At 47.7% G+C, this 24,690-nt stretch overlaps 1 protein-coding gene across 1 annotated transcript in view; it reads right to left on the reverse strand.

The window, feature by feature from the left end:
• KIAA1217 (KIAA1217 ortholog) overlaps nt 4,381-24,690 on the reverse strand; it is a 325,298-nt gene continuing 304,988 nt past the window's right edge. Inside the window, 8 exon segments of the mRNA XM_021064229.1 lie at nt 4,381-6,385; nt 7,082-7,204; nt 7,732-9,330; nt 9,445-9,522; nt 14,230-14,349; nt 19,805-19,969; nt 20,651-20,814; nt 21,543-21,726. Coding sequence (XP_020919888.1) covers nt 5,891-6,385; nt 7,082-7,204; nt 7,732-9,330; nt 9,445-9,522; nt 14,230-14,349; nt 19,805-19,969; nt 20,651-20,814; nt 21,543-21,726 — 2,928 coding nt within the window. The 3' untranslated portion in view covers nt 4,381-5,890.

Consider the following 24,690-nt stretch of genomic DNA (forward strand, 5'->3'; position numbering starts at 1 on the left):
ACATTTTATCACTGACACCCAACTGTCACAGAAGCATTTTTCATGTGCTTTTAGCAGCAGATTTACAAGAAGTAATAGTGAAGTCTGTCATACCAGCATTTCCTTTTTTTTTTTTTTTTTTTTTTTTTTTTTTTTAGGCCACACCACAGTGTTCAAAGTTCCTGGGGCAGAGATCAAACCCACGCCATAGCAGTGACCCAAGCCGCTGCAGTGACAACACTGAACCCTTAACATGCTGAGCCACCAGAGCACTCCCCATACCGGCATTTGCTCCACCCCACCTTTTATTAAAGTGGCCACACCTGTAGCTTACGGGAGTTCCCAGGTTAGGGGGCCAAGCAGAGCTACAGCTGCCGGCCTAGGCCAACCGCCACAGCAATGCTAGATCCAAGCTGTGAGCACAGCTCAGGGCAATGCTGGATCCTTAACCCACTGAGAGAGGCCAGGGATGGAACCTGCATCCTCATGAGGATGCTAAGCCACAGCGGGAACTCCCCAGCATTTTTTGACTGGGAGACTTAGGCTTTAGCCTTCCTCTCCTAAGGCAAAAGTAGGTACACTTAGGCCCACCCAGCAATTAATGTTTCAATGTTTTATTATTTTATCCTATTTGAAATGACCCAGATAGTCAATGAATTCTCTTCATTTAACTTAGTTTCAAGTTACCAAAATCTGGAGACTACTTTTTTCCTTCCTTTCTTTCTGTTTTCTTAGCCACCCTGCAGCATATGGAGTTCCCGGGCCAAGGATCAGATCTGAGTCTTGTTGCGATCTAGGTGGTAAGCTGCAGCAACGCCGGATCCTCGACACACTGTGCCGGCTGGGGATCGAACCTGCGTCCCAGCACTCCAGAGACGCCCCCCATCCCCTTACACCACAGTGGCAACTCCTGGAGAGACTATTTTAGATAGACATTCCCCAAATATAATTCTTTCTATAGCGTTTGCGTCAAAGCTCTTTGTTCTCCTTTGCTTGCAGAGATCACAAAAGACTAGAGTTCCAGAAAGCCCAGGGAGACCCTTTACATCTCAAAAGCCTGGGAAATATCAGTTCCTTCCAGAGAGCTGCCGTAACCAATTACGAAGGCTCACCTTGATCCACAGCAGAGCCATTAGGGCTCCAGTTCTCCTAATCTCTGGGCAGCCCCATTCATCAAGGACAGTCACCCCAGAGTCCCACAGACTAGCAGAGAGCCACCCTGGGACTTCCCCCACAACTTTTGGGATCAATCTTGGAACTTTCAGGCCCTACGTGTTAGTGGACCGCCGCCCGGGGACCACACTCGCAACTTTCAGGATTACCCCACACTAGTGGACGGCCCCGGATGCTTGCCATTTCCCCTCTGTTTCCCACATCCCGCACTCATGGGCATTTCCTCAGTCTCCCGGCTGCTCTGCCAATTGTTGGGCTGCACCCCACAGCCTGCAAGGTCTGTGCTTGCCCAGGCTTAAGACAGAAGAAAAAGCCCGGAGTCAGCCACAGAGACATCAGTGGCTTAGTGGATGGGGGAGCTTACACGTCTGGTCCACGGCCAGCTCCTGGAACGACATTCCACCATACGTGGCGGATGGCAGAGGGCGGGCAGAACAAGGACGCAGGCTTGGCTCCGGAGGGGGAGGGGCTATTGCCAGTTATGGGGGAACTCGGGTCAGGTGGGCTCATTGGTTACCAGGGAAACCAGGGAGGGGCACAGCCCTCACTGCCCCTTTGGTAAGAACAATCTCCAGCTGGGCCAGGGGCCAAGTCTGTGGGAAGGTCGGTCAAGGGCACAGGGTCCAGGTGAGGCAGAGCACGGGTCAGGCTGGGGATGGACAGAGAGCAGGAGACCAGCCATCCTGAGTGCCCTGACCATGGAGGAGGCTAGGTCAGAGAGGGCACAGTTGCCTGTGGCCAGTGGTGTGTTTTCCTGGGTGATGTCGCCTGGTTACTTTTGCAAAACTAACTTTTGAATTTTGAGTTGAAACAGTTTTCATTCCTCTACTCCCTCCAAAAAAGCTTTCTGGTTGCCCTCCAATGCCTGTGCATTTAGAGAAGCACCTAGATGAGAGGAAGTTAGTTCTCAGCTCTGGTGATGGGAGCGACCTGGGTTTGCTCTGAATCTGGCCTGGGGAGGGCATGGCTAAACCTGCGCTCGGGCCCCCGTGGAAGTGTCCACTTTCCCTTACAGGTCTTGCTCCAGCCCTCAGCTCTGGCCTGGCCACCACTGCCTCCCCCCTGCACCCCCCCCACCAGACCCCCGAGGCACCTGGGTGGGGTAACTGGGAGGCACCTTCTCCCAAGCCTGATATTGCAAGAGATCTCACAAAAGGACCAGGTTTTGGAGGCCACCATTCCAGGGTTGTGGCTTGTCTCAGTCTGTATAAGTATTTATTTACCTTGGAAAGAATTAAAACAAAAGCAGCCTCTGTAATTCTGTGGCACTATTACAAGTTCTGTATTGTATCTGCAGGGGTCAAAGGCCATCATTGCCAAGACACGACCGCCCCTCTGACTCCTCCAGACACAGACTTGCCTTACTGCCCACCTGCGTGTTTGTGCCACCCCTCCCTCCAGCAGCCCTGATGCCTCCCCAAGGGCAGGAACAGTGTCCAGTCATAACCGCAGCATCAGAAGGATGAAAACAACCCTAACTACCCTTTACTGGGTGTGCTGTGTGTCGGGCTGGGTCTTAAGAGTTTTCTGTACTATGTCACATTTAATCTTCTCAATGGTCCTGGGAGGTAGGTCAACAGATGAGGAAACCAAGAGGAGCCCAAGGGTGCACAGCCAACAAGTGGCACTGGTTGATGGAAGGATTGTTGAATGACTATGAGAGGCCCCTGTGGTTTATTTCTAAGACTCTTTTTCTCTCTCTCTTATTTTTTTGGCTGTGTGTGCCCTTGGCATGTCGAAGTTCCCAGGCCAGGGACTGAACTTGTGCCAGAGCAGCAGCCTGAGCCGCTGCAGTGACAATACCAGGTCCTTAGCCCTCTGTGCCACAAGGGAACTCCCTAAGCATCTTTCTTATACGCAACAAGCTGTTGGTTGAATGACAAGCCTAAAAGATCACAATAGTGTGAGTCCATTAATAGTGGATAAACAAAATTTGAAAACCCAGGAGCTCGTTCTACCTAACACCACTCACTTTAGACTTAGCGGAACCCAGGTGCCTCTTGTTAATGTTCTCACAGGCAGCTCTACACACCTAGGTTCAGTTTCTCCAATCATGGAAGTTCCCCCTCGTATTTCTGGCAGAGGCCGAAGCAATTGGCTGGGTCTTGGGCAAGGTGACACCTGGATCCATGCTGAGTTTTTCCTTACCTGGCCGGTGCTCTAGCCTTCATCATACTGGCGAAACTGACCATCACCTGTGCACCCTGGCTAGTGCTCTGGAAGTCTGAAGTTCAGCTGGAAACTGTATTTAGCTGCTTACACAGAATTCTCAGTTTGTCCACACACCGGGGCAAATAAACGGACATGAACAGCTAGCTTGTATGTATAGTTTAACTACATTATATTGTAGTTATACATTATACTATATACATTATAATTTATCGAATGTAGTCATTGAGATTATGGGACATGATTGCAATGCTGGAAACTTTTATACCTAAAAAAAATAATAAGTTTTCTTCTTATTGCTTTAATTTTGTATCTGTGTGAAATGATGGATGATCACTAAACTTATCGTGGTCAAATTTCATGATGTATGTAAGCCAGATCATTTCACTATACACCTTATACAGTGCTGTGTGTTAACAGCAATCTCAATAAGACTGCGCAGCACAAGGTGGGGGGGGGTGGTGAAAAGATAATGCCTTTCCTGAGTGTGCCCTGAAACATGTGATTACAATTCATACAATGAGCAGAGACATAATAACACATTTCTGGTAAAGGCATCCCAGCTCAATAAACCTCAAGCTTGAGAACATTGTCAGGTGCTAAAGTAATGGTAATATTTGTACTTTACATCAAATCAAGTTAGGTATTTGCAGGGCAAAAAATAATAAGCAGGTTCCTGAGCTTGCTGGTAGTCAATTCATGATCTTGGTATTATTTTCAGGAGCTTTTCTCCCAGTTTTAAAAATGCATACATACCATGTAATGTTAGCTAGCCTGTTTTCCTCTAGACCAACAATATATATATATTTTCTGTTTTTTATTTTTATGGCTACACCCAAGGCATAGGGAAATTCCTGGGCCAGAGATTGAATCTGAGCCACAGATGCGACCTATGCCACAGGTGTGGCAATGCTGGCTCCTTTAACCCATTGCCCTGAGCCCGGAATCGAACTCTACCTGAGCCCCTTCAGTTGCACTCTTAACCCACTGGACCACAGGGAGAACACCTAGACCAACAATAGTTTTTAAAATTGAGAACTCAAAAAAAAAAAAAATCTAGTGATAAAGTCATTTTATTTCTACTTTACTTCTATTGGCAATTTGAAAAAGAAAGAGAAAGGGATAAGATCCGGTCTGGTAAATGAGGACAGAAACACGTCTGGGTTTGCTTGCCGTCAGCCAAACCTTGATAAGCCACAGAGAAGAGAGTCAGCAGGTGACACGGAAGGCACCACACTTGGATGATTCATCAGGAACTCATTATGAGTCACCGTCGCACTTTCAGAACATCTGTTGGCGTTTGGTTACATGTTTACTTAGGCCCTCAAAGCCAAAACCATTGAACGTGGTAACAGTAACATTTGTTCTTTCACTGGGAAGTAGTTATAGGGACAAGGTACAAAAAATAATAAGCATGCAGCCCTTTATTTAGTTTTGCAAAGTCTCTGCTTATAGTTCTGTATATTACATGACTGTGGTATACAAATACATTTATTTACAAAAACGCTCTAGCTGTGCAAACTGGTTGCTTTTTAAAAATGTCCGGGAAGTCCCATTTCTGCCCATCCCAATATATATGTTTAAAGCATGCCTAAAAATTAACTTTGGTGTGGGAAAACTACTCTATGTGCTGTCCCATACAGTATTTTTGGTGTCTATTTATATATTTACAAAAATTGATCAGTTTACAGAACCGTACAGAAGTGTCCATTTTAAAATCCACAATGCAATAGTGTGGGTTACCAGGTCTCGGACAACAAAGGAAGGATTTAGATACTGCAAAGAAAACAACTATAGAATCCCAATATGTTAAAAAAGAAAAGAGAAAAAAAGGAAAGAAAACGAGCTTGCTGGGGCTGGCAACTCATTATACACGATTTCCACGGCAGTGCAGTAAGGTCGATAATTTGCCTTCTACGTGTGCCCTTGTGTTGGCTTGTGCAGAAGTTCATTGGCTTTATTGTCTAGCACACTACGGTCAAATGTACAATGCTACAGTATCAAAATGTTTTGGCAAAAAAGATCTCGAAAGGAACCATGAGGGTTTTGACAAAAATAGAAATCTGTAATAAAGCTAAATAACACTAAAATAAAAGGAAATATTATAGTATCTGCTTTACAATTTGTATAGTCACACTCGTGTATTTCTCTGTTCACGTCTAGTCTCCGTAATGAAAAATATTTTTATACAAAACATACTAAAATTCTGCGATCGTACATGTTTTACATGCTTAATACAGTTTTTTTTTTTTTTTTTTTTCTTCCTGTCTCACACACACTCTTCTCTCCTGCCACACGCTCTCTGGGTAACACATGCTTCCTTCATTTAATAGGTATTGAATAGACACAGTAAACACTATGTAATTATAACAGCAACAAAGTAAAAACAAAGGAACAAGCTTTACTGAAATCTATTAATCTGAGAGTTAGCACAGGACTTGGCATTAAGCTTCAAACATACAGCAATATGTTACATTCTCTTGGGAAAACAGCTGTCGAAGACGGTTAAAAAAATTTTTTTTTTTTTCGTTAAACGTAACTCCGACTTGCGCCTAATAGGCTGTGGCCTTTAAGAGGTTTCCTTTGCTGTGGATGGGGTGGCTTTGCTTGAACTTCCGTTCTGAGCCTTGTAGCTGGTGAGGCTGGGCGTGTGGACGGTCCTGATGCTCTTGGCACCTTGATTCAGTGAAGTGGGGGAGGCGGGGGAGGGGGGGGAGGAGGAGAAGGAAGGGGGGGCTGCTCGGCCATTTTGAGTCTGCAGTGAGAATGAGAGAGGGTGACCTTTACCTGTATGCGTGGGGCTCTGAAACTTTAAGGAGCCATTAGAGACAGAGGGGATGAGGGAGGCAGAGGGAGCAGATCGTCCTGTTTGGGGGCTGAGAGGGTTAGAAGGAACCGATGGTTTAGTAGCAGGTGGATTAGGGAAGTTAGAGCTGTCACCACTAGAAGAAGGCAGAGAACTGCTTTTCCCAGAGCTGGGAGAAAGGGCTGGAATCTTAGAAGCAGGTAAGGAGGGGAAAGCAGGCTTACAGTCCCCACCAGCTTTCTTAGCACTTCCATTAGCCTGCAAACAAAGACGGCGGGAGACAGTCTGTCAGAAAGCCAGTAACTCCATCAATCCACAGGGTCTGGCAACACAGCCCTTCTGAGAATCATCACATCAAAGACACAACCAAACCAAACCAGTGTAAGGCCTGAGCTAAGTAAGTCTCGTGGTGCAGACCTGGACCTGGGAGAAACCCCCAAAGTGCAGGGCAGAGGACGGACGGAAGAGGAAAGGAAGAAGAGCATTTGTGAGAACAGGCACATCATTCTACTACCAGTTCCGGGTGCTGGGGGGCCATGCGTGGGGGCTGTTATTGGGGTGTGGTGGGGGCATCGTGATGGAGAGAGTTAATGAGCCTCTAGTGCGATGCAGTCAACACACATGTTAGTACAGGTGACTTTCTGGGCAGGTTCGTCTCAGTTTTCCAAGGGGTTCTGACCGAACCACCACACTCCCCCAAGAAGAGCCACCTTGGCGCCTTGTGTTAACAGGTCAACGCTGGCGTCACAAAGTAAAAGATGTTTTACTGCGAGCATGCAAAAGCGTGGTGAGAAGTTCGACAAAGGCTTTTTAGCCATTCTTCATGCCCCCAGATCCAGGATGTCTAACGTAAACCGTTATCTTACAAACGCAATATTTGGTATAAACTAAGTCAGCGACTTGCTCCGTAAGTGCAAGAGTGTCCGTCCAAAATTGGGTTTAAGGTAAAACTACCTGACGATATTGGCGGGGATCCTGCAGTTTGGACTGCTTGCCAGGTTTGTCCAGGCTTCCGGGTCTGTTCTTGGAACTCATGGGAACCGGCATCCTGCTTGTCTGGGGGGTCCCGGTGGAGCCCTGTGGAAGGAGCAGCGAGAGGGGGGAGAAAAAGGATGCTTGTGAGTGGGTACCACCGAGGCCGCCCTGCTGTGTGCAGAGACGCTCAACGTGAGAAGCCATAGCCCTACATGCAGGACAGATCGAGGAGACGGACATCAGGAGACACCACTGGGGTTAATTCGAAGAATCAAACAGAATAAAACTGCTCCACTACTGATCAAACGGATTTTAATGTGAGTATCAGAGCAACCACCTCAACGGCAAACGGCTGACCCAGCATCCTGGCGGGTTTCCCAACACCAATCAGCAACAGAGGCAAAAACAGAACCAAGGAGCTGTTAGACACCGAGTTGTTGTTGTTTGGGAGGCGAGGGAGAAAGTGTGAGAGAAAGGGATTGTGGTGAACAGACAAAAAAAAAAAACAACAACAAAACGAGCCACCTGAAAGGAAGCGCATCAATCACAAGACACCTTTTGCTAATGGTGATTATGGCAGATTTAAGAAAGCGGCTGGCTCTGGTCATTTTTCTATCAGACCAAGATACCTTACGTGACGCTGAAGGTATAGATGAGGGGGGCTCTGGGGCAGTGGGAGCTTCATCCAGAACTAGCAAGGATTGGGGACAGGCCTCCTGGGCCAGGTGGGGCGAGCTCGCAGCAGGACCTCTGCTGGAAGAACCCGAGGTGTCAACTAAGGCTTTGGGACTCATCTCACTGATGGTGTTTTCCAGCTGTTTGATGGTCTGCTCCAGGCTGTCCAGCGTCCTGTAGGTATTTTTTCTGATTTCATCAGTTCTGGAAGTCAGAGCCCCGCTCTCCAGACCCGGCCGGTCGGGTCTCCGAGGCGTGTTTTGAGGGGTGTCTTCAGACTGAGACCTACTGATCTCGAAGCGCTTGGCTTCTTTGTGCTGCTTCAGGGCGCCGTCCTCCTCCTCCTCCTCGTAAACCACCACCTGCAGGGTCTTCTTTCCCGTCTTGGTTCCCGTGCGAATGGCTTGTGTGAGGGCGGCGAGCTGCTTCTTTGGGAATTTGAATTTGAACTTCTTCTTGGGGCTTTCAAACTGGTCATCGGTCCCATCAGCCTGGCTCTCTGAACTTGGAGAATGGGCTTGGCTGGCGTTGCCCTGCTCAGTTTGATTCACTTCCCGGCCCCCTGATGCTCTGGCCTCCCCTGAATGGGAGGGTGGCTGGAATGTGCTCTCAGCCTGCTGCCCGGCTCCGGGGCCACCCCAGGCCACCTCCTTCGGAAGCTTGGGGACAGTGTTGCTCTGGACCACAGGGTCTCCGCTCTCCTCCTCCTCCTCTTCCTCTATCTTTTCCTCCATCATCATCCTCTCCAGTTCCTCGTCGCATTCCTCAAATATGGTTGACAGTCTCTTATACGCCGACCGGATGTCCATGGGCTCGTCAAAAATGATGATCACGGGTTTCTTGTCCAGGCACACGACCGGCTCTTCATTTTCAGCGCCTGCTGGCCGGAAAGCCGCCTCTTTTTTGGCGTCAATATTGACCGTCTGCACCTCTTCCCCCTGTTTGCTCACTATATCAAGGACCTCCCCGGTGGAGAGGACCTGGACCGCGGTTTTGGTGATCATGAAGGCAATGTTGTCGGTGGTGGAGTTGTCCTCGGTGGGAGAACTTGGCGTGGTCTCCCCTTCCTCCTGAGAGGTCACGTGAGCATGCCTTGCTCCCCTGGGTCTCAGGACAACTTGGCCAGACTCCGCACTGGGCACCTCTTGGTCTTGAGTTTTGACATCCCGAAGAGTCGATTCGCTTGGTCTTGGGGCCGAGGGAAGGTAAGACTTCTCTGTATTTTCTTGCCCTTGGTGACTCACCCCCTTGGTCTTCCCATAATTCATCTTCTGATTCCCAGGGTCAGATACGGGGGACTGCAGCCCGGAGTTCTTAGGTCCTTTATTGATTTCATCTTCTAATGGACTAACACCGGGAAAACTAGCGTTGACCTTAGACACATTTTTCTGGGAAAAGTTTCTACCGTCTCTGAGTGAACCCTTGGTGGGTGTGGAATTCTCCTTCATTAAGATGTCAGTTTTGTATTCTGATGTTCTTGCTGCATCAGAAACACTATTCTCCATTCCTCTTTCCCACTTAGGGTTACTAGGTGTGAGAGCCCCTGCAGTGACCTGAAAGCAAAAGTGAAGGAGGGAAACCACAGTGATCAGAAATGGATCTGCAAAGGAAGCGAATTAATCTGCAAAGGCAGGGTACCACTGGGAACACAGGGCTGGCAAACTCACCTTTCGGGATTCCATTTGGGGGTCATTTTCATATTCAACCTCAGATTTCCGTACGTCTTCTGGGAAAAATTCCAAATTCTGGTAGAATAGTGTAGGACACGTTACTCCACAAAACCACATCCCCCCCAAAGTGGACTCTAACTAGACTGTTGCTTTCGTTACACTTCCAACACATGCGGGCCGAGCACAGTTGTTAACCCACCAGTCCAACGCCTATAGCTCTGTTTACCTTGGCTTGCTAAGTTCTCCAGCTTCCAAAAATGCCCTGTGTTTGCGCCAGATGGAAAGCTCTATTAGCTCACATGCTTCAAGGATTTCAGACTTTGGTGGGGGCGGGGGCGGGCATTTAAGAGAATAAAGGGGCTGGTTCTGGACCAACATGTCCTCTTTTCAACATCTGATTGGGAGCTTAGCAGACTCGCCAGACGGACGACTAGGGTGGGAATAGACGAAAGTACAATACCTCTGCGGGGAGATTTCGATTCTAAACTGGATCTGTCACTTCACTTAGGCAAGTCACTTTACTTCCCTGGGCTTTTTTTTTTTTTTTTTTTTTTTTTTGCCTATAAACTGAGGAACTAGACCAGGAAAGTTTTCGTGTCTCTGCCATCTCATTATTTCAGTCTGATTTCTACTTCTTTTGTGGGGATTGTCCTTTAAGGACTTTGCAATGGTTGGGTGTGGTACTTGGAGACTGAAAAAAAGAAAACTACGTTATTCTTCCCTGGTCAAAACCCAGATTTGAAAATGTACTTGCAGTTTGTATTTGCATTTGCCAAGTAGTGTCAAAAGGACCTTCAAACTAATCATAGCCAGGAGGATCCAATCCCGATTTGGAGTGACAACGAGGCCAAAGTGGCATCTAAGCATTTACAAAACAGATATTTGAGGCTTAAGTGTTGTCTGTGACATCAGGATTCAGCTCTGATGCTCTGTGTGCTATCAGGCAGACGGAAGATGCACTTCTGAGGGTCTCACCCAGATTCAGAAGGTGAGAACCCAGCAGTGAGGACCAGGTGTAAAGAATGCTCCACCAGGCAAAAGGGTGTATGGGTCGCTCCGGGCCCTGGCACAATACTAACGCTAGCCACGCCTTGTCATTTCCAAGGCACTGCTGTCCTTTTTTCTTGTGGCAGAAGCCCAAGAGGAAGAGGTGGTTCAGAGCAGGATAGGACACAATCCCAAAGCATCAACAACATAACAGAGCACAAGAACCCAGGCCCTACCAAAGACAGCCCAGGGCAATCCTAGCACCTGGCAAAAAAATGGAAAGAATATTCATATTGGAACATTCAAGGGGTTACACCCAGAGACAAGAGAGTCAGTATTAATCACGAGAAAATCTGACACAGGATACGGGGTGCATTAGCCACCCAACACCTCCTGTTTCACCTCCCCTCGTCATCGGGCCCCAAACAAGTGCAATGGGATTTAATGTAGCTGCTGTGGTGGCACACTATCTCTTTTGTGAGATTTTAAGTTTAGATTTAACAACCAACGCATCAAGTAAAAGTTTGCAAGAAAAAAAAAAAAATAAATGAGTTTTCAACTCCAAGCAGGGAGGCAGGAATGTTATGCCAGGACCCGAGTGCGAATTCACTCTTGAATCAAAGGAGGAATTGGCAGCAGCAGGGCTGCTGCTCTGCTGGCCCCAGTTACTGGGAGGCGAGGGCGGCATCTGTCCTGATGGGTCAGGGCCCATGTCACACTTGTTAAATATCTCACATGGCCCGCAGCAGCACCTGTGTATTAACATGGATCTGGTAGCAGGAAGATTCCAGTGGAAAGCCACTAAGATGAAGATGTCAAGTGTGGGTGGCACATGACCTGGCATTTTGGATGCTGGGCTAGAAAAATGAAGGCATGGATCAAAGCAAGCGTACTACCTTAATGAGGGCACCCTGGTCACAAGTGTTACACACTTTCACAACGATATCTTCCATAGTCTCAGGCAGTCAAGACTCTGCGTGGAGTTAATCACCTATTAAGCCTCATTAATATCTGTTTTGGGGCCCTGCGATTTGAGTTGTTCAGACAGCTTGTAAAGTTGGAACAATATGCATTTGAACAATAAACCGAAATGAGAGACCTAAGTTATAGAAAAATTGCATAAAAGTAAGTACGAGGCAGGCGCTGCAGGAGAAGAGGAAAACTTTAGGAAACACGTGATTTATACCAGAGGAGAGGAAGAGCACAGGAACACATTAAAAATGACAACAATTTGGGGAAAGGTCTGATAGTCATGGTTATTATAAAGTAGATCTACTGAGTATAATTATCCAGAAAAAGCACCTATAATTAAACCCAGCATTTAATGCCCTAGGGCAGGGTATTCAGTTTAGACCTGCTCAGTATCTGATGGACCCTTGGTTGAGACCAATGTGATAAATGTGACCTTTCTTTCTTCTTGCTTTTCTTTTTAAGGCAGCACCTGCAGCATACAGATGTTTCCAGGATAGAGGGTCTACTCCGAGCTGCAGCTGCCAGCCTACGCCACAGCCATAGCAACGTGGGATCCAAGCCATGTCTGCAACCTACACCACAGCTCACAGCAATGCCAGATCCTTAACCCACTGAGCAAGGCCGGGAATTGAACCCTCATCCTCATGGATACTCGTCGGGTTCTTAACCCACTGAGCCACAACAGGAACTCCAGGGACATGGATTTCTAATTGCAGGACCAGAAATCCCAGGCAATATTTTAGCATATTAGCAAAATTCTACAATGAGATGATGATTGTCTCTGGAGGAATTTTTGAGAAGCTCCCGGTCAGTTTTTAGAAGTCACACCAGCTGGAGCGTAGCACGAAACTCAGGGTACACCAGGGCCTTCCATTAAATTGGTCTTAATAAGGCCACATAAGGAAATCCCACAGACTGAAAAAGCAATTTCTAATGGGTCATCATGCGTTCAGCTCCCAGTAACAGGAGGTTTTTTTTGGGGGGGGGGCTGTACCTGCGGTATATGGAAATTCCCCGTCTAGGGGTCAAACTGGAGCCACAGCTGCCGACCTACGCCACAGCTTGTGGCAAAGCCGGATCCCTAACCCACTGAGCAAGGCCAGTGATCAAACCCACATCCTCACTGGCACTGCGTTGGGTTCTTAACCTGTTGAACTACACAACAGGAATTGCAATAGGAGGTTTTCTTCAAGAGCAAGATTTATCACCAATAACACCCTAATCTCCCCTGGTGCAGAGAGAGAGATCCCCCATCACCTGGATGTCAGTTTCATTCACCAGATACATGAGTTTACAGGAGGCTGTGAACCAGGGAGGAGCAGGTCAGCCTCTAGAGCAGGGTTGCAGGCTGGGAGCTGGGAGCCCCAGGACCTCATCTTGTGAAGGATTATGCTAGAAGAGCCCTCTGGTTTCGCGATCCTGTATCTCCTTCACTGAGCTGACTTAATTCCTGGATTGAGGTACCGACTTGGAGGAGCTGTTGGGCTATACACGGGGGCTGGATTGTTTGACTTTATTTAAGGGTCGCTAGAACCTTTGAATCCTGAGGTTTAAGGTCCTGGCAAAAAAAAGTTAAGACTTGGTCATGATAAGCTTTCTATCCTGAAATTTATTTGTTTATTTTCGGTGCCCATGACAGGTGGACGTTCCCAGGCCAGAGATCGAACCCGTGCTATAGCAGTGACCCGAGCCACTGCAGGGACAATGCCCGATCCTTAACCTACTGGGCCACGAGGGAACTCCTGAAATTTCGACAGAGGCTTCATTCAGATCCAAAAATCACAAAAGCCCTAGATTCAATTTCCAAAGTTGAAATTCACACATTCAAGGCAAAGTCCTTTCCCTAAAGTCCTTATGTCATGAGAGCGACCTTTGTTCCAGAGTCTGGACATCTGTTTTGATACCATGAGAATGGCACAAAGCATGAAAACGATACTGAACTTCCTGCCTTGGAAGGTACGCTTTGAGAATTTGTAACAATAACGAGACCTCAGTTTGGCATCCTTGAATATGTGTGCAAATATACAAGTATATGTTTCCATGGATACACCTATGGATGCTGGCAGGTATACATCTCTGCTATGGAATTTAAAGCTTTCACCTACTTTTAACGTAGCTGTCTTTGGTTCAGAAGACTTTTTTTTTTTTTTTTTTTTTTAAATCTTTTTAGGGCCGTACTCGAGGCATAGCTGTAGCTTCTGGCCTACACCACAGCCACAGCAATGCAGGATCCAAGCCGCATCTTTTAATCTTTTTAGGGCCATACTCGAGGCATATAGAGGATCCAAGGCTAGGGGTCCAGTCGGAGCTGTAGCTTCTGGCCTACACCACAGCCACAGCAATGCAGGATCCAAGCCGCATCTGTGATCTACACCACAGCTCATGGCAACACCAGATCCTGAACCCACTGAGTGAGGCTAGGGATTGAACCCGCGTCCTCATGGATGCTAGTCAGATTCACTTCTGCTGAGCCACGACGGGAACTCCAAGAAGACATACTAAAAATCAGAAAAAGTGCTCCCATTCCCCTCCCCCCCAGAACTGTCCTAGAAAATCTTGAAAGGTATCTATCATTGGTTGGGGAACATAATGCCTAAATTCTGCATATAGCATCGTGTGCCGAGTGCAGGAACACAGCGTTTGCTCTGGAAACCCCAGCCAGAGATCTCGGGTGAAACCCCACGCTCTGTCTCCATTAGTTAAAAAAAAAAAAAGGTGAGGAGAAGAGAGAAGGCACAGAAGCTCAAGCACAGGAGCGGTGTTAGTGTCAGAGCCAGGAAAGAAGGAGGGTCCACGGTGGCCAGCGGGTAACTGCCACGTTACCTTCTTCTCCTTGGGTGGGACTGTGGCCCCCGGCCTAGTGTCCTTAATGTGACCATCGACCCTGGACGGCTCAGCATGACTGTTTGAATTTACATCCGTAAGGGAACACTTCTGGAATGCCTGAGGAATTAAAATACTGAGGTTAACGGGGATCCGAGTGTGGGGAGGAGGGTGGAGGGAACAGGCAGGGAGTCCAGAGGATTCCCCGTCAGACCCCGGCCCGGGTCGGCACGTGGTCATGCCAGGGCCGGGGAGGCCGTGCATGCCGGCCCTGAAAACCAGCTCCGCATATGACCTCAGGCTGGCAAAACCCAGGGCACACGCATCTTATTTCCTGGGCCAGGTCAAGATCAATGGACAAAGCCCTTGAAAAGAATACCCCTTCTTCCTGTCCTGGTGAAATTGATCTGTGCTTAGTTTGGGCTTCTTTTAAAGGGCTTTGGCAAAACCATTCATTCATTCATTTACTTTTTTGTTTGTTAGGTTGATAATTTTTCTTTTTTATTATAGCTGCTTTCAATGTTCTGTCAATTTCTGCTGTACAGCAAAGGGACCCAGTTATTCACACACACACACACACACACACACACACACACACACACACACACATATTCTTTTTGTCGGAGAATTATGCTCCATCAGTTTCCATCACAAGGGTCTGGATATAGTTCCCTGTGCTATGCAGCAGGATCTCATTGCTTATTCACTCCAAATGCAATAGTTTGCATCTACTAACCCTAAACTCCCAGTCTATCCCACTCTCTCCCCCTCCCCCTTGGCAACCACAAGTCTGTTCTCTCTATTCACGAGTCTGCTTCTATTTATTTATTTATTTATTGCTGTGCCTGCAGCAGGCAGAAGTTCCCCGGCCCAGGATTGAACGTGCACCACAGCAGTGACCCTCGCCACAGCAGTAACAACACCAGGTCCTTAACCACGAGGCCACCAGGGAACTCCAAAAGGACTTCTGCCCTTTAAAAAGAGCTGGGTGTGTCCATGCATTAAGACGGAAGAAGAAGCTCTCTTTCCTTTTGTTTGCTCTTCATTTTCTTTACCAGTTTGATTGAGATTATAGATAAAGGGGCAGCTGGTGTTGCAAACCTTTAAACTGTAAAATGAAAGTAATTGTCAACTGTTCAGCATCGGCAACAGCAACATCATAACATAGCGGAATTAACTGAGGCTTGTCACCTTGCAGGCTGTTCTGAGTGGCCTGGGAGCTGCCTGGCCCCACAGGCTTGTCTCTGACTGATCAGAGTGATAGGCGCCCACGGCCACTCACGGGAACACTGAGAAAGCATCGGCTGTGTCTATGGGGCAGAAAGACAGTGACGAGTTACATGATCCTGAGAGTGAGAGAGATGGTAACCCAAGCACGGAAATGTCCCAAACTCAGCAGGTCTCCATCAGGCTATGACACTCAGTGGAAAAAATACTCTCACCCAGGCTTCACTCTGGGAATAAAGAAGTCAGATGCTCAGGGATACAGGACTTAAAAAAACAAAACAAACCAAAAACCCCTTGGCTTTTCCATGTGTAGTTATTCTTTGTGCAGGAAGGATTAAAGACCAGTTATTTTAAGTGAATAATTTCAAATAATCACCTTGTATTTCTTAATGTCAAATGCCGTCACCTGGAAATAATCGCAGGCAGAAAGAATCACCCACGCCCACCGCCTCTGCCCCCCACCCCCCATGACCATTTCAGTCCAGGTTCTGCAATTCCAGTGGAGGAGTTCCCGTTGTTGCGCAGTGAAATGAATCCCACTAGTATCCATGAGGATGTGGGTTCGATCCCTGGCTTCGCTCAGTGGGTTGGGGATCCAGTGCTGCTGTGAGCTGCGGTGTAGGCCAGTAGCTACAGCTCCAACTCAACCCCTAGCCTGGGAATGTCTATATGTGGCAGGTGCAGCCCTAAAAAAAGCAAAAAATAAAATAAAATAAATAAAATAAAATGCGAGTGGAGTGGATGGCTGGGGCCTTCCCCAGACTTGCTGGTTCTCCCAGTAGAGACCCTGGTTGGTCCTCAGTGGCCCTCAGATGCCCTGGGCTCTGCTGACTGAGGCTACTTGCCGTCGCTGTTGGGCTGTTAAGACCCTGGACTTTGGAGCCTGTGGTTTCTCCTGGTGCCTGGTGACCCAGGGCCGGAAAGCTGTTTCATAATTACACTCAGGAGGCTGCCACTGCTCCTTGTCCTGCCAAAGCGAGTGTTTGTGTCAAACTCTAGAGCCTTCGGAAGTCAAGGCATCAGCACGGTCATTGGCTGACTTCAACTGCAGCACACTGGCCCTCCCCACAGCTGGAAGGCTAATGAGGTCTGGTTACCCGAGGGTTAGAGCATGACATTCACCACTGTTTCCTGACCCCCAAGGGACAGCACAGGAAGCGAGACACTCTGCCCTTTGTAAAGCTTTTTTTTTTTTTTTTTTGTCTTTGCTATTTCTTTGGGCCGCTCCCGCGGCATATGGAGGTTCCCAGGCTAGGGGTCCAATCGGAGCTGTAGCCACCAGCCTACGCCAGAGCCACAGCAACATGGGATCCGAGCCGCGTCTGCAACCTACACCACAGCTCACGGCAACGTCGGATCGTTAACCCACTGAGCAAGGGCAGGGACTGAACCCGAAACCTCACGGTTCCTAGTCGGATTCGTTAACCACTGCGCCACGACGGGAACTCCTGTAAAGCTTTAAGTCACAGAGGGCATCCAAGGTGTTTAGACTCTGATGGAAAGAAAGATTCTCAAGTTACGGGCTCTGAGCAGCTAGTCCAGGGTATTCACAAGCCTAAAAGCTTCCACTTCTTTGATTAATAGTGATGGTTCACTTTTCACAGATTAGAAATGATGTAGTGCTTAGTCATCCATCGAACCAGACTGGGCCATCATTTATTTATACTATGGTTTATTTATCTTAAATTTTTTAGGGCTGCACCTGCAGCATATGGAAGTTTCCAGGCTAGGGGTGGAATTGGAGTTGCAGCCTATACCACAGCCACAGCAATGCTGGATCCAAGCCACATGTGCGAACTTTGCCACGGGGTGCGGCAATGCCAGATCCTTAACCCAGTGAGCAAGGCAGGGATCAAACCTGAATCCTCATGGATACTAATCAAGTTCTTAACCCTCTGAGCCACAACGGGAACTCCCTATGCCATGATTTATTTATTACTTATATGTGTTTGTTATTTATATCATAATTTGCAGACAAATGCTACAACTAATGGCTCCAGCATCAGCCTACACATCTTAGGATGAGAACCTGCCCTGCAACAAGCAGCCTTGACACACCAGTGTCTTTGTCAGAAGTTCTCACTCGGATAACCGGGTGATGGAGCCTCTCTGCTCTCAACTGTTTCATGAGTCACTATCTATATAAATTTGTGGTTCCCATGAATGAAATTCTCTGACCAGTCCCAAAATCTGTAAGAAACTGAGGGAGGGGGTGTCTCAGGCCAGTCTGAGTTTGAATGGGGCTATAAAGGGCTCATGCATGTGACAAATCAACCAGCAGCCCTGTGTTCCCTGAAAAATGCAAGCAGCTCCATTATTACCATGGAAATCAGGGCAGAAGAGCTGAGGTGGAAATGCCATGGCTTGAAAGTTTTCCCTCCTCCAGCTGAAGGATGCAGATCTCTGGGCCTGCACAGAACCACTGGCACCTTAGTGAATATGTTTTGAAGCCCTAAGGAGGTTGGGATCTGACCATCGAATGAGAAAAAAAAAAAATCCTACATTAATTTCAGGATCAAAACCAAATACTCTAGGAACCGACTTTGGTTTAGGAACCACGTTGATGACAGATTAATGTTCTAGAATGTATACCCAGAGCAGATTCATACCCATGGTCTGAATGTGGCTGAATGTGGGATTAGCTTTGGGTAGAGCCCTGTACCCCATCCTCAATTCTATGAGTAGAGGGTGCCGATTCGTTAACAAATAAAAATCGAAAAATAAATAAAGTGTCATGTCTCAAATAGACCAAAGAAAATGGGCAACAACATGATTCAGCTTTTCAGAATACCTGGAAAGATGACACTGACACTGAATGGGGACCTGGATTGGAAGACAGGAGGCCACATGATTCCGGGCCTGTCATTCTAAGAATTAGAGCCAAAGACCTGGGATCCCACTTGAAGGGGGCTTTCATCAGTCAGTATGAAGACTGGGATGATAGCTGGTATGTCTAATCCTCATCTTAATTGCTTTGCTTTGAATGACTGATTGATTGTCTTTTAGGGCCACACCCACAGCATATGGAAGTTCCCAGGATAGGGGTCTGACTGGAGCTGCAGCTGCCGGTCTACCCACAGCCACAGCCACACCAGATCTGAACCGCATCTGTGATCTACACTGTAGCTCATGGCAACACTGGATCCTTAACCCTACTGAGCAGGGCCAGGGATTGAATCCGAATCTTCAGAGATAATAGTTGGGTTCATTTACACTGAGCCACAATGGGAACTCCATTTTTTTATTTTTTATTTTTATTTTTAATTAAAAAAAAAATCTTTTTATGGCCACACCTGCAGCGCATGGAGGTTCCCAGGCTAGGAGCTGAATCAGAGCTGCAGCTGCCGGCCTATGTCGCAGCAACATGGGATCTGAGCTGCATATGTGACCTACACCACAGTTCATGGCAATGCCAGATCCTTAACCCACTGAGTGAGGCCTGGGATCAAACCCATATCCTTATGGATACTAGTTGGGTTTGCTTTTTTCTTCTTCTTCTTTTTTTTTTTTGCTTTTTAGGGCCAAAACCACAGCATATGGAGGTTCCCAGGCTAGGGGTTGAATCAGAACTACAGCTGCCAGCCTACACCACAGCCACAGCAATGACAGATCTGAGCCACGTCTGCAGCCTACACCACAGCTCACGGCAACGCTGGATCCTTAACCCACTAAGAGAGGCCAGGGATTGAACCCATGTCCTCATGGATCCTAGTTGGGTTCGTTACCACTGAGCTAAGACAGAAACCCCACTAGTTGGGTTCTTAATCCGCTGAGTCACAACAGGAACTCCTAATTTTTTCTTAAATTTTATGGCTGCACTGGTGGCTGTTCCTGGGCCAGGGACAGAATCCATGCCAAAGCTGTGGTACAGCTGCAGAAATGCTGTATCCTTAACCCCCTGTGCTGGGCTGGGGATTGAATCTGAGCCTCTGCAGTGATCTGAGCCGCTGCAATCTGATTCTTAACCCACTGCACTACAGCAGGAACTCTGGATTTCTTATTTTTTTTTAAATTTGTTTTTTAAAATGAAGCAGCGACTATTCACACTGAAAGAAAGGAGAGGAAATCCTACCAGCCAGAGCTAGGAAAGCTTGCAGTTGATCATTTTGTACACACAGGGTTCCCGACTCGTAGTGTGCAACAGTCATTCTCACATGTCTTAAAGGCACCGAGAGCCAGTTCAGCGCCATCTTGGACAAGTGGAGGCCAAGGTCACAGATGCAGCTGACATGGCCCAGGGTCACTGGGCTCTCCCCCAGCCCCTCTAGCTAATGAATCTGTGACAGACGCAGCCAGAGTCCCAGGTGGGAAGGGCAGGGAGCCACAGGCAGTCACCTGGTCCACATACCTGAAGTTCTGCCATTATTTTGTCTCCTTCTTCCTCCTCCTCCTCCTCCTTTGAGAAGGAAGTAGTGACAGGTGGCGGTGATGGGGTCCAGGCTGAAGCAGACTCCTCTGTTGGACCCTTTGTGGTTCTTGCCTGTGGGCTTGGTCCCGCATCTTCACTGCTGGTCTGCAGAAGATTCAAACCATAGATACTGGTTTAACACTCCAGGGGCTGGCACAAAAAGGGATCTGTCCCTCACTGCCTGGGATGTGGGCTTCCCAGCTCTTCAAATCGAGCTGAAAGGCCGTCTTGTCTACTCATGTTCACTTTGGGTTTTTCTTTGCCCAAGTTGTCGTTTGGGTGAACAGATGAAGAATTAGAATAAAATTGTAACCTCTCAACTTCAATGCCTTTAAAAAAGGCCCTCCTAGGAAGCTGCATTTTACATTTAACACAAATGACAAAACGTGCCAGGCTAAGCGGAAGCTAAAGCTCGCTAGGACTCTTTCTGGATACACTCCCACAGCTGTGTCAGCTCATCTCAGCTGCCCCTGAAAGGTGACCTTTCTTCTGCTTGCCTCTCGGATGCCCACTTTCAGTCTTAGGATGCTTTGCTGGGGAAGAAGCTGGTGATCTGTATTTCATAGAGTGGCAGGTAAAAGTCAGGTAAGGATAAAACTTCTGGGCTGAGTCTAGTCCAGTAACACTGGCTGACATTTTCCCATCTGCGTTCCCTCCCTGGAGATCTAGTTTATTCTTCTTTCTCTGCCTTGCTACGTCTTACGTTCTAAATGAGAGCAGAGAAGACCTGGTCTAAGGGCATCATCTGAACTGAGACACTGTGTACCAGGGCTTAACTCATCTGACCTTAGTGGTGGTGCTTTCCTTCCTGCTGGTGTAGACCACATCGCCAGACCTCGTGGTGGTGAGCCCGGATCCTGGCAGGTAGCTCCTCCGTGGGGGTGGGGGAGGAGGAGGAGGGGACCTACCCCCCAGCTTGTCCAAGTCCTGTTCTGAATTTGGAGAGTCTTCTGGAAAAAAGCATGTCATTGCAAAATCATCTTTCAAGAGAGCGCCCAGGGAATCCAGTGTATTTCTGGAAACTTGAGGCAACCTGACTTAAAACCTTCTCTTTTCTTTCTACAGTGCAACAGTGAATGACACAGGCCCTGATCTGCACTGGTTTGAAGTCTTGTAAAGGCCATGCACAAGTTAATTAACCTTTCTCGGCCTCAATTTTCTCACCTGTTAAAAGGGTATTCTAATAATACTGCCTCCCCTGAAGGACTGTGAAGATTAAACGGCTGGCTATACAGCAAGCAATGAGAATTGCGTTTGGCTTTTAGTAAGTGCTATGTAAGTATTACCTATTATTATTATTATTATTGCTTTTTAGGGCCGCACTCATGGCATATGGAGGTTCCCAGGCTAATGATCGAATCCGAGCCATAGCCGATGGCTACACCCCAACCACAACACCAGATCTGAGTTGAGTCTTGAACCCACACCACAGCTCATGTCAACGCCAGATCCTTAACCCACTGAGCAAAGCCAGGGATGGAACCCGCAACCTCATGGATACTAGTCAGATTCATTTCTGCTGAGCCATGACAGTAACTCCCCCACCCCTTTTTTTTTAATTTATAAGATTCTCAGGAAGTGAGAGGCTGGTCCTGTTGGCCAACATGTGCCCGTGTGGGTGACGCCACACGGGCACACGTGCAGCCAGCCCACACAGCTCTGCAAGGTGGCTCCTTACCTGAAAGTTCAGGCTTGTCCACTGGGGCATCACCCTTCGGGTGAGGGCCCGAGGCTGGTGGCATCTCCAGGTTTGGAATTGACTTCATTATATTGGCCTGGGCTTCTTCGAGGAGCTTCTCAAACTCTTTCCCGTTATAGTGGTCCAGATTTTGCCTTTTCTCTTCCCACTTCCTTTCTGCTTTCTGCAGGACAAGAGCAAGTGAATGAAGAAAGTTTAAACACAAGAGGGAAAGGCTAATGGATAGTTTGGAGAGTTCACGTCTGGGGGGGAGGAGGAAGTGTAACACTTCACATGCTGGTAAAGTTACACTCTGGTTTCCCAGCCCAGGAACACTTCTGCACATCAGCCCAAGCTGATCCTGGTGCTGCCAGCTTTACCCCTATAAACAGGCTGCCACTGAAGCCCAAGTGATGTCCATTTATGGAGAAGCGAGCTCAGAACCCCAATCACTCATTCATTGAATTATTTCTGAACACTTACTCCCTACTTCTACCAACACTCACAGAAACGGACACCGACGTGCTTTCAAAGGTGTATGTCCCATAACTCAGGGTTTTTTGTTTGTTTGTTTGCTTTGTCTTTTAGGCCCACACCTGTGGCATATGGAAGTTCCCAGGCTAGGGGTTGAATCAGAACTACAGCTGCCAGCCTGCCCCACAGCCACAGCAACGCAGGATCCGTGTGGCATCTTTGATCCACACCACAGCTTATGGCAATGCTGGCTCCTTAACCCAGTGAGGGAGGCCAGGGATTGAACCTGCATCCTCATGGATACTAGTCAGTTACTTCACCCACTGAACCACAATGGGGACTCCCCATAACTCACTTTTTGATTTCTAAATGCAATTTTCATCACAGAGGAGATGTTCAAACAAAGAGAAACAAACACCGACACACTCATTAATCCTCTGTCTTAGGTCCACGGCTGTCAGAGAATTGCTAAATGAAAGGACCTACTGGCAAGCACAGGGAGGTCTACTTAGTGTTCTGGGATAACCCATATGGGAAAAAAAAAGAATGGATAGATGTGTATGTATGGCTGACTCACTTTGCTGTAAATCTGAAGCCCATACAACACTGTAAAACAATCAGAGCCCAATAAAACTTAAACAAGAAAAAAGTGTTGCTGTTGTACCTTCTGGGTCACGTTTTCGTAATGGACAAAATGAGGGGGCCATGGGGGTGATGTTTAAGCTCCATCAGGTTTTATGATAGGGAGAAATATTTAAAAGCCCCTTTAAATACCTATTTTTTAAAAGAATATTTTCCTATGATTTTGAGATTCCAGGAATCATTCCAGGAGAGCCAGGGTGCTCAGAGAGAAAAACCACGATTTAATAATTGGAAGAGGCCCAGCAGATCACAGAATCAATGTATTTTACACATGAGAACACTGGGGCCCACTGAGATGACGGCTCTTCCCAAGGTCCACTCCATGTGAATAAGAGCCACCACTGTCACCATCCTTAGCCTCGTCTATTTTTCCTTACTTTCACCAAGGCCTGGGCTTGGTCCCTTCTGTTCACTGCCTCCCCGAGAGCCTGTGAGGGGCTGGCACACACTGGGGCTCAGTGCCATCCTTTGAGTGAATGAAGTTCAGTGGCAGAGCTGGCCATTGAGACTTAGGTCTGCTTACTTTGGATCAGGGCTTTTCAGAGATGACTTGTAAGTGTGCCATTGAAACTTAAAATATAGGTGCCCCTGCTGGGGCACAATGGGATCAGCAGCCTCTTGGGAGTACTGGGATGAGGGTTCGATCCCCAGCCCAGCACAGTGGGTTAAAGAATCTGGCACTGCTATAACTGCAGCCTAAGTCATGACTATGGCTCAAACCTGATCCTTGGCCTGGGAGCGCCATATGCTGTAGGGTGGCCAAAAACTGAAAAACAAAACAAAACAAAACAAAAACAAAAACAAACCACCGAAAACCAAAAAATGAAAAAAACCTTAAAATATACACACAACAGTGGGAACTCTGCCTAGTGGGTTCTCAACAGATTTTTATTTTTTTTGCTTTTTTTTTTTTGATTTTAGGGCTGCACCTATGGCATATAGAGGTTCCAAGGCTAGGGGTCGAATTGGAGCTATAGCTGCCCACCTACACCACAGCCACAGCAACGTCAGATCCGAGTGCCTCTGTGACCTACACCACAGCTCATGGTAAGGCTGGATCCTTAACCCACTGAGTGAGGCCAGGCATCGAACTCGTGTCCTCATGGATACTAGTCTAGTTTGTTACTGCTGAGCCTCAACAGATTTTTAAAAAAGAGTCATCCTACTGACATCCTTTAAATGCAGAGATGTTTAAGGTGGCAGGTCCACTAAGTCTCAGAGGAAGTGTGTTTTCAGTGCCCTCCCCACTCTGATAGGCACAAACATCATAGCCAATCACATTTCACCCCTTCTTGTAATGTGCATTCTGTAAGCAGCTAACTCGGATTAGGGACACAGCCACTGTCTCTGGAGCGGAGGGGAGCGACCTGCTGTTCAGAGGCCCAGTGGCCATGACTATGGCCTTAGCCGTCTTAAGAGGTCATCTCTCAAAACCAGGGTTACCCACTGCCAATTGACTTGCAAGATGGGCAGGCGTGGTTAGGCCCAGGCGGCTGGGGACACAGTAATGACTGGGGGGAACCCTGTCGGGAAGAGGAAGGAGAGAGCTGGGAGGGAAACGTGCTGTTTGAGCACTGATACCAGCTCTTGATGAAAAGAATATTTAACAACATAGCAAGTGGAGGAGTTCCCTTTGTGGCTCAGTGGTTAACGAGCCTGACTAGGATCTATGAGGATGCGGGTTCAATCCCGGGCCTCGCTCAGTGGGTTAAGGATCTGGCGTTGCTGTGAGCTGGGGTATAAACTGCAGATGCGGCTCAGATCCTGCGTTGTTGTGGCTGTGGTGTAGGCTGGCAGCTGCAGCTCCAGTTCAACCCCTAGACTGGGAACCTCCATATGCCACAGGCGAGGCCCTAAAAGGACAAAAAAGAAAACAAAAAAGCAAGTTTGGAGTTCCCTGGTGGCTCAATGGGTTCAGTCCCTGGCCTGGGAACTTCTACATGCTGTGGGTGTGGCGAAAACTTGCTCCCCTGCCATCCCCAAACATAGCAAGTTTTCTCTCTCTCTTTTTTTGTCTTTTTAGGGCTGTGCT

The sequence above is a fragment of the Sus scrofa genome, chromosome 10 (genome assembly GCF_000003025.6).
Source record: "Sus scrofa isolate TJ Tabasco breed Duroc chromosome 10, Sscrofa11.1, whole genome shotgun sequence".
Lineage (NCBI taxonomy): Eukaryota > Metazoa > Chordata > Mammalia > Artiodactyla > Suidae > Sus > Sus scrofa.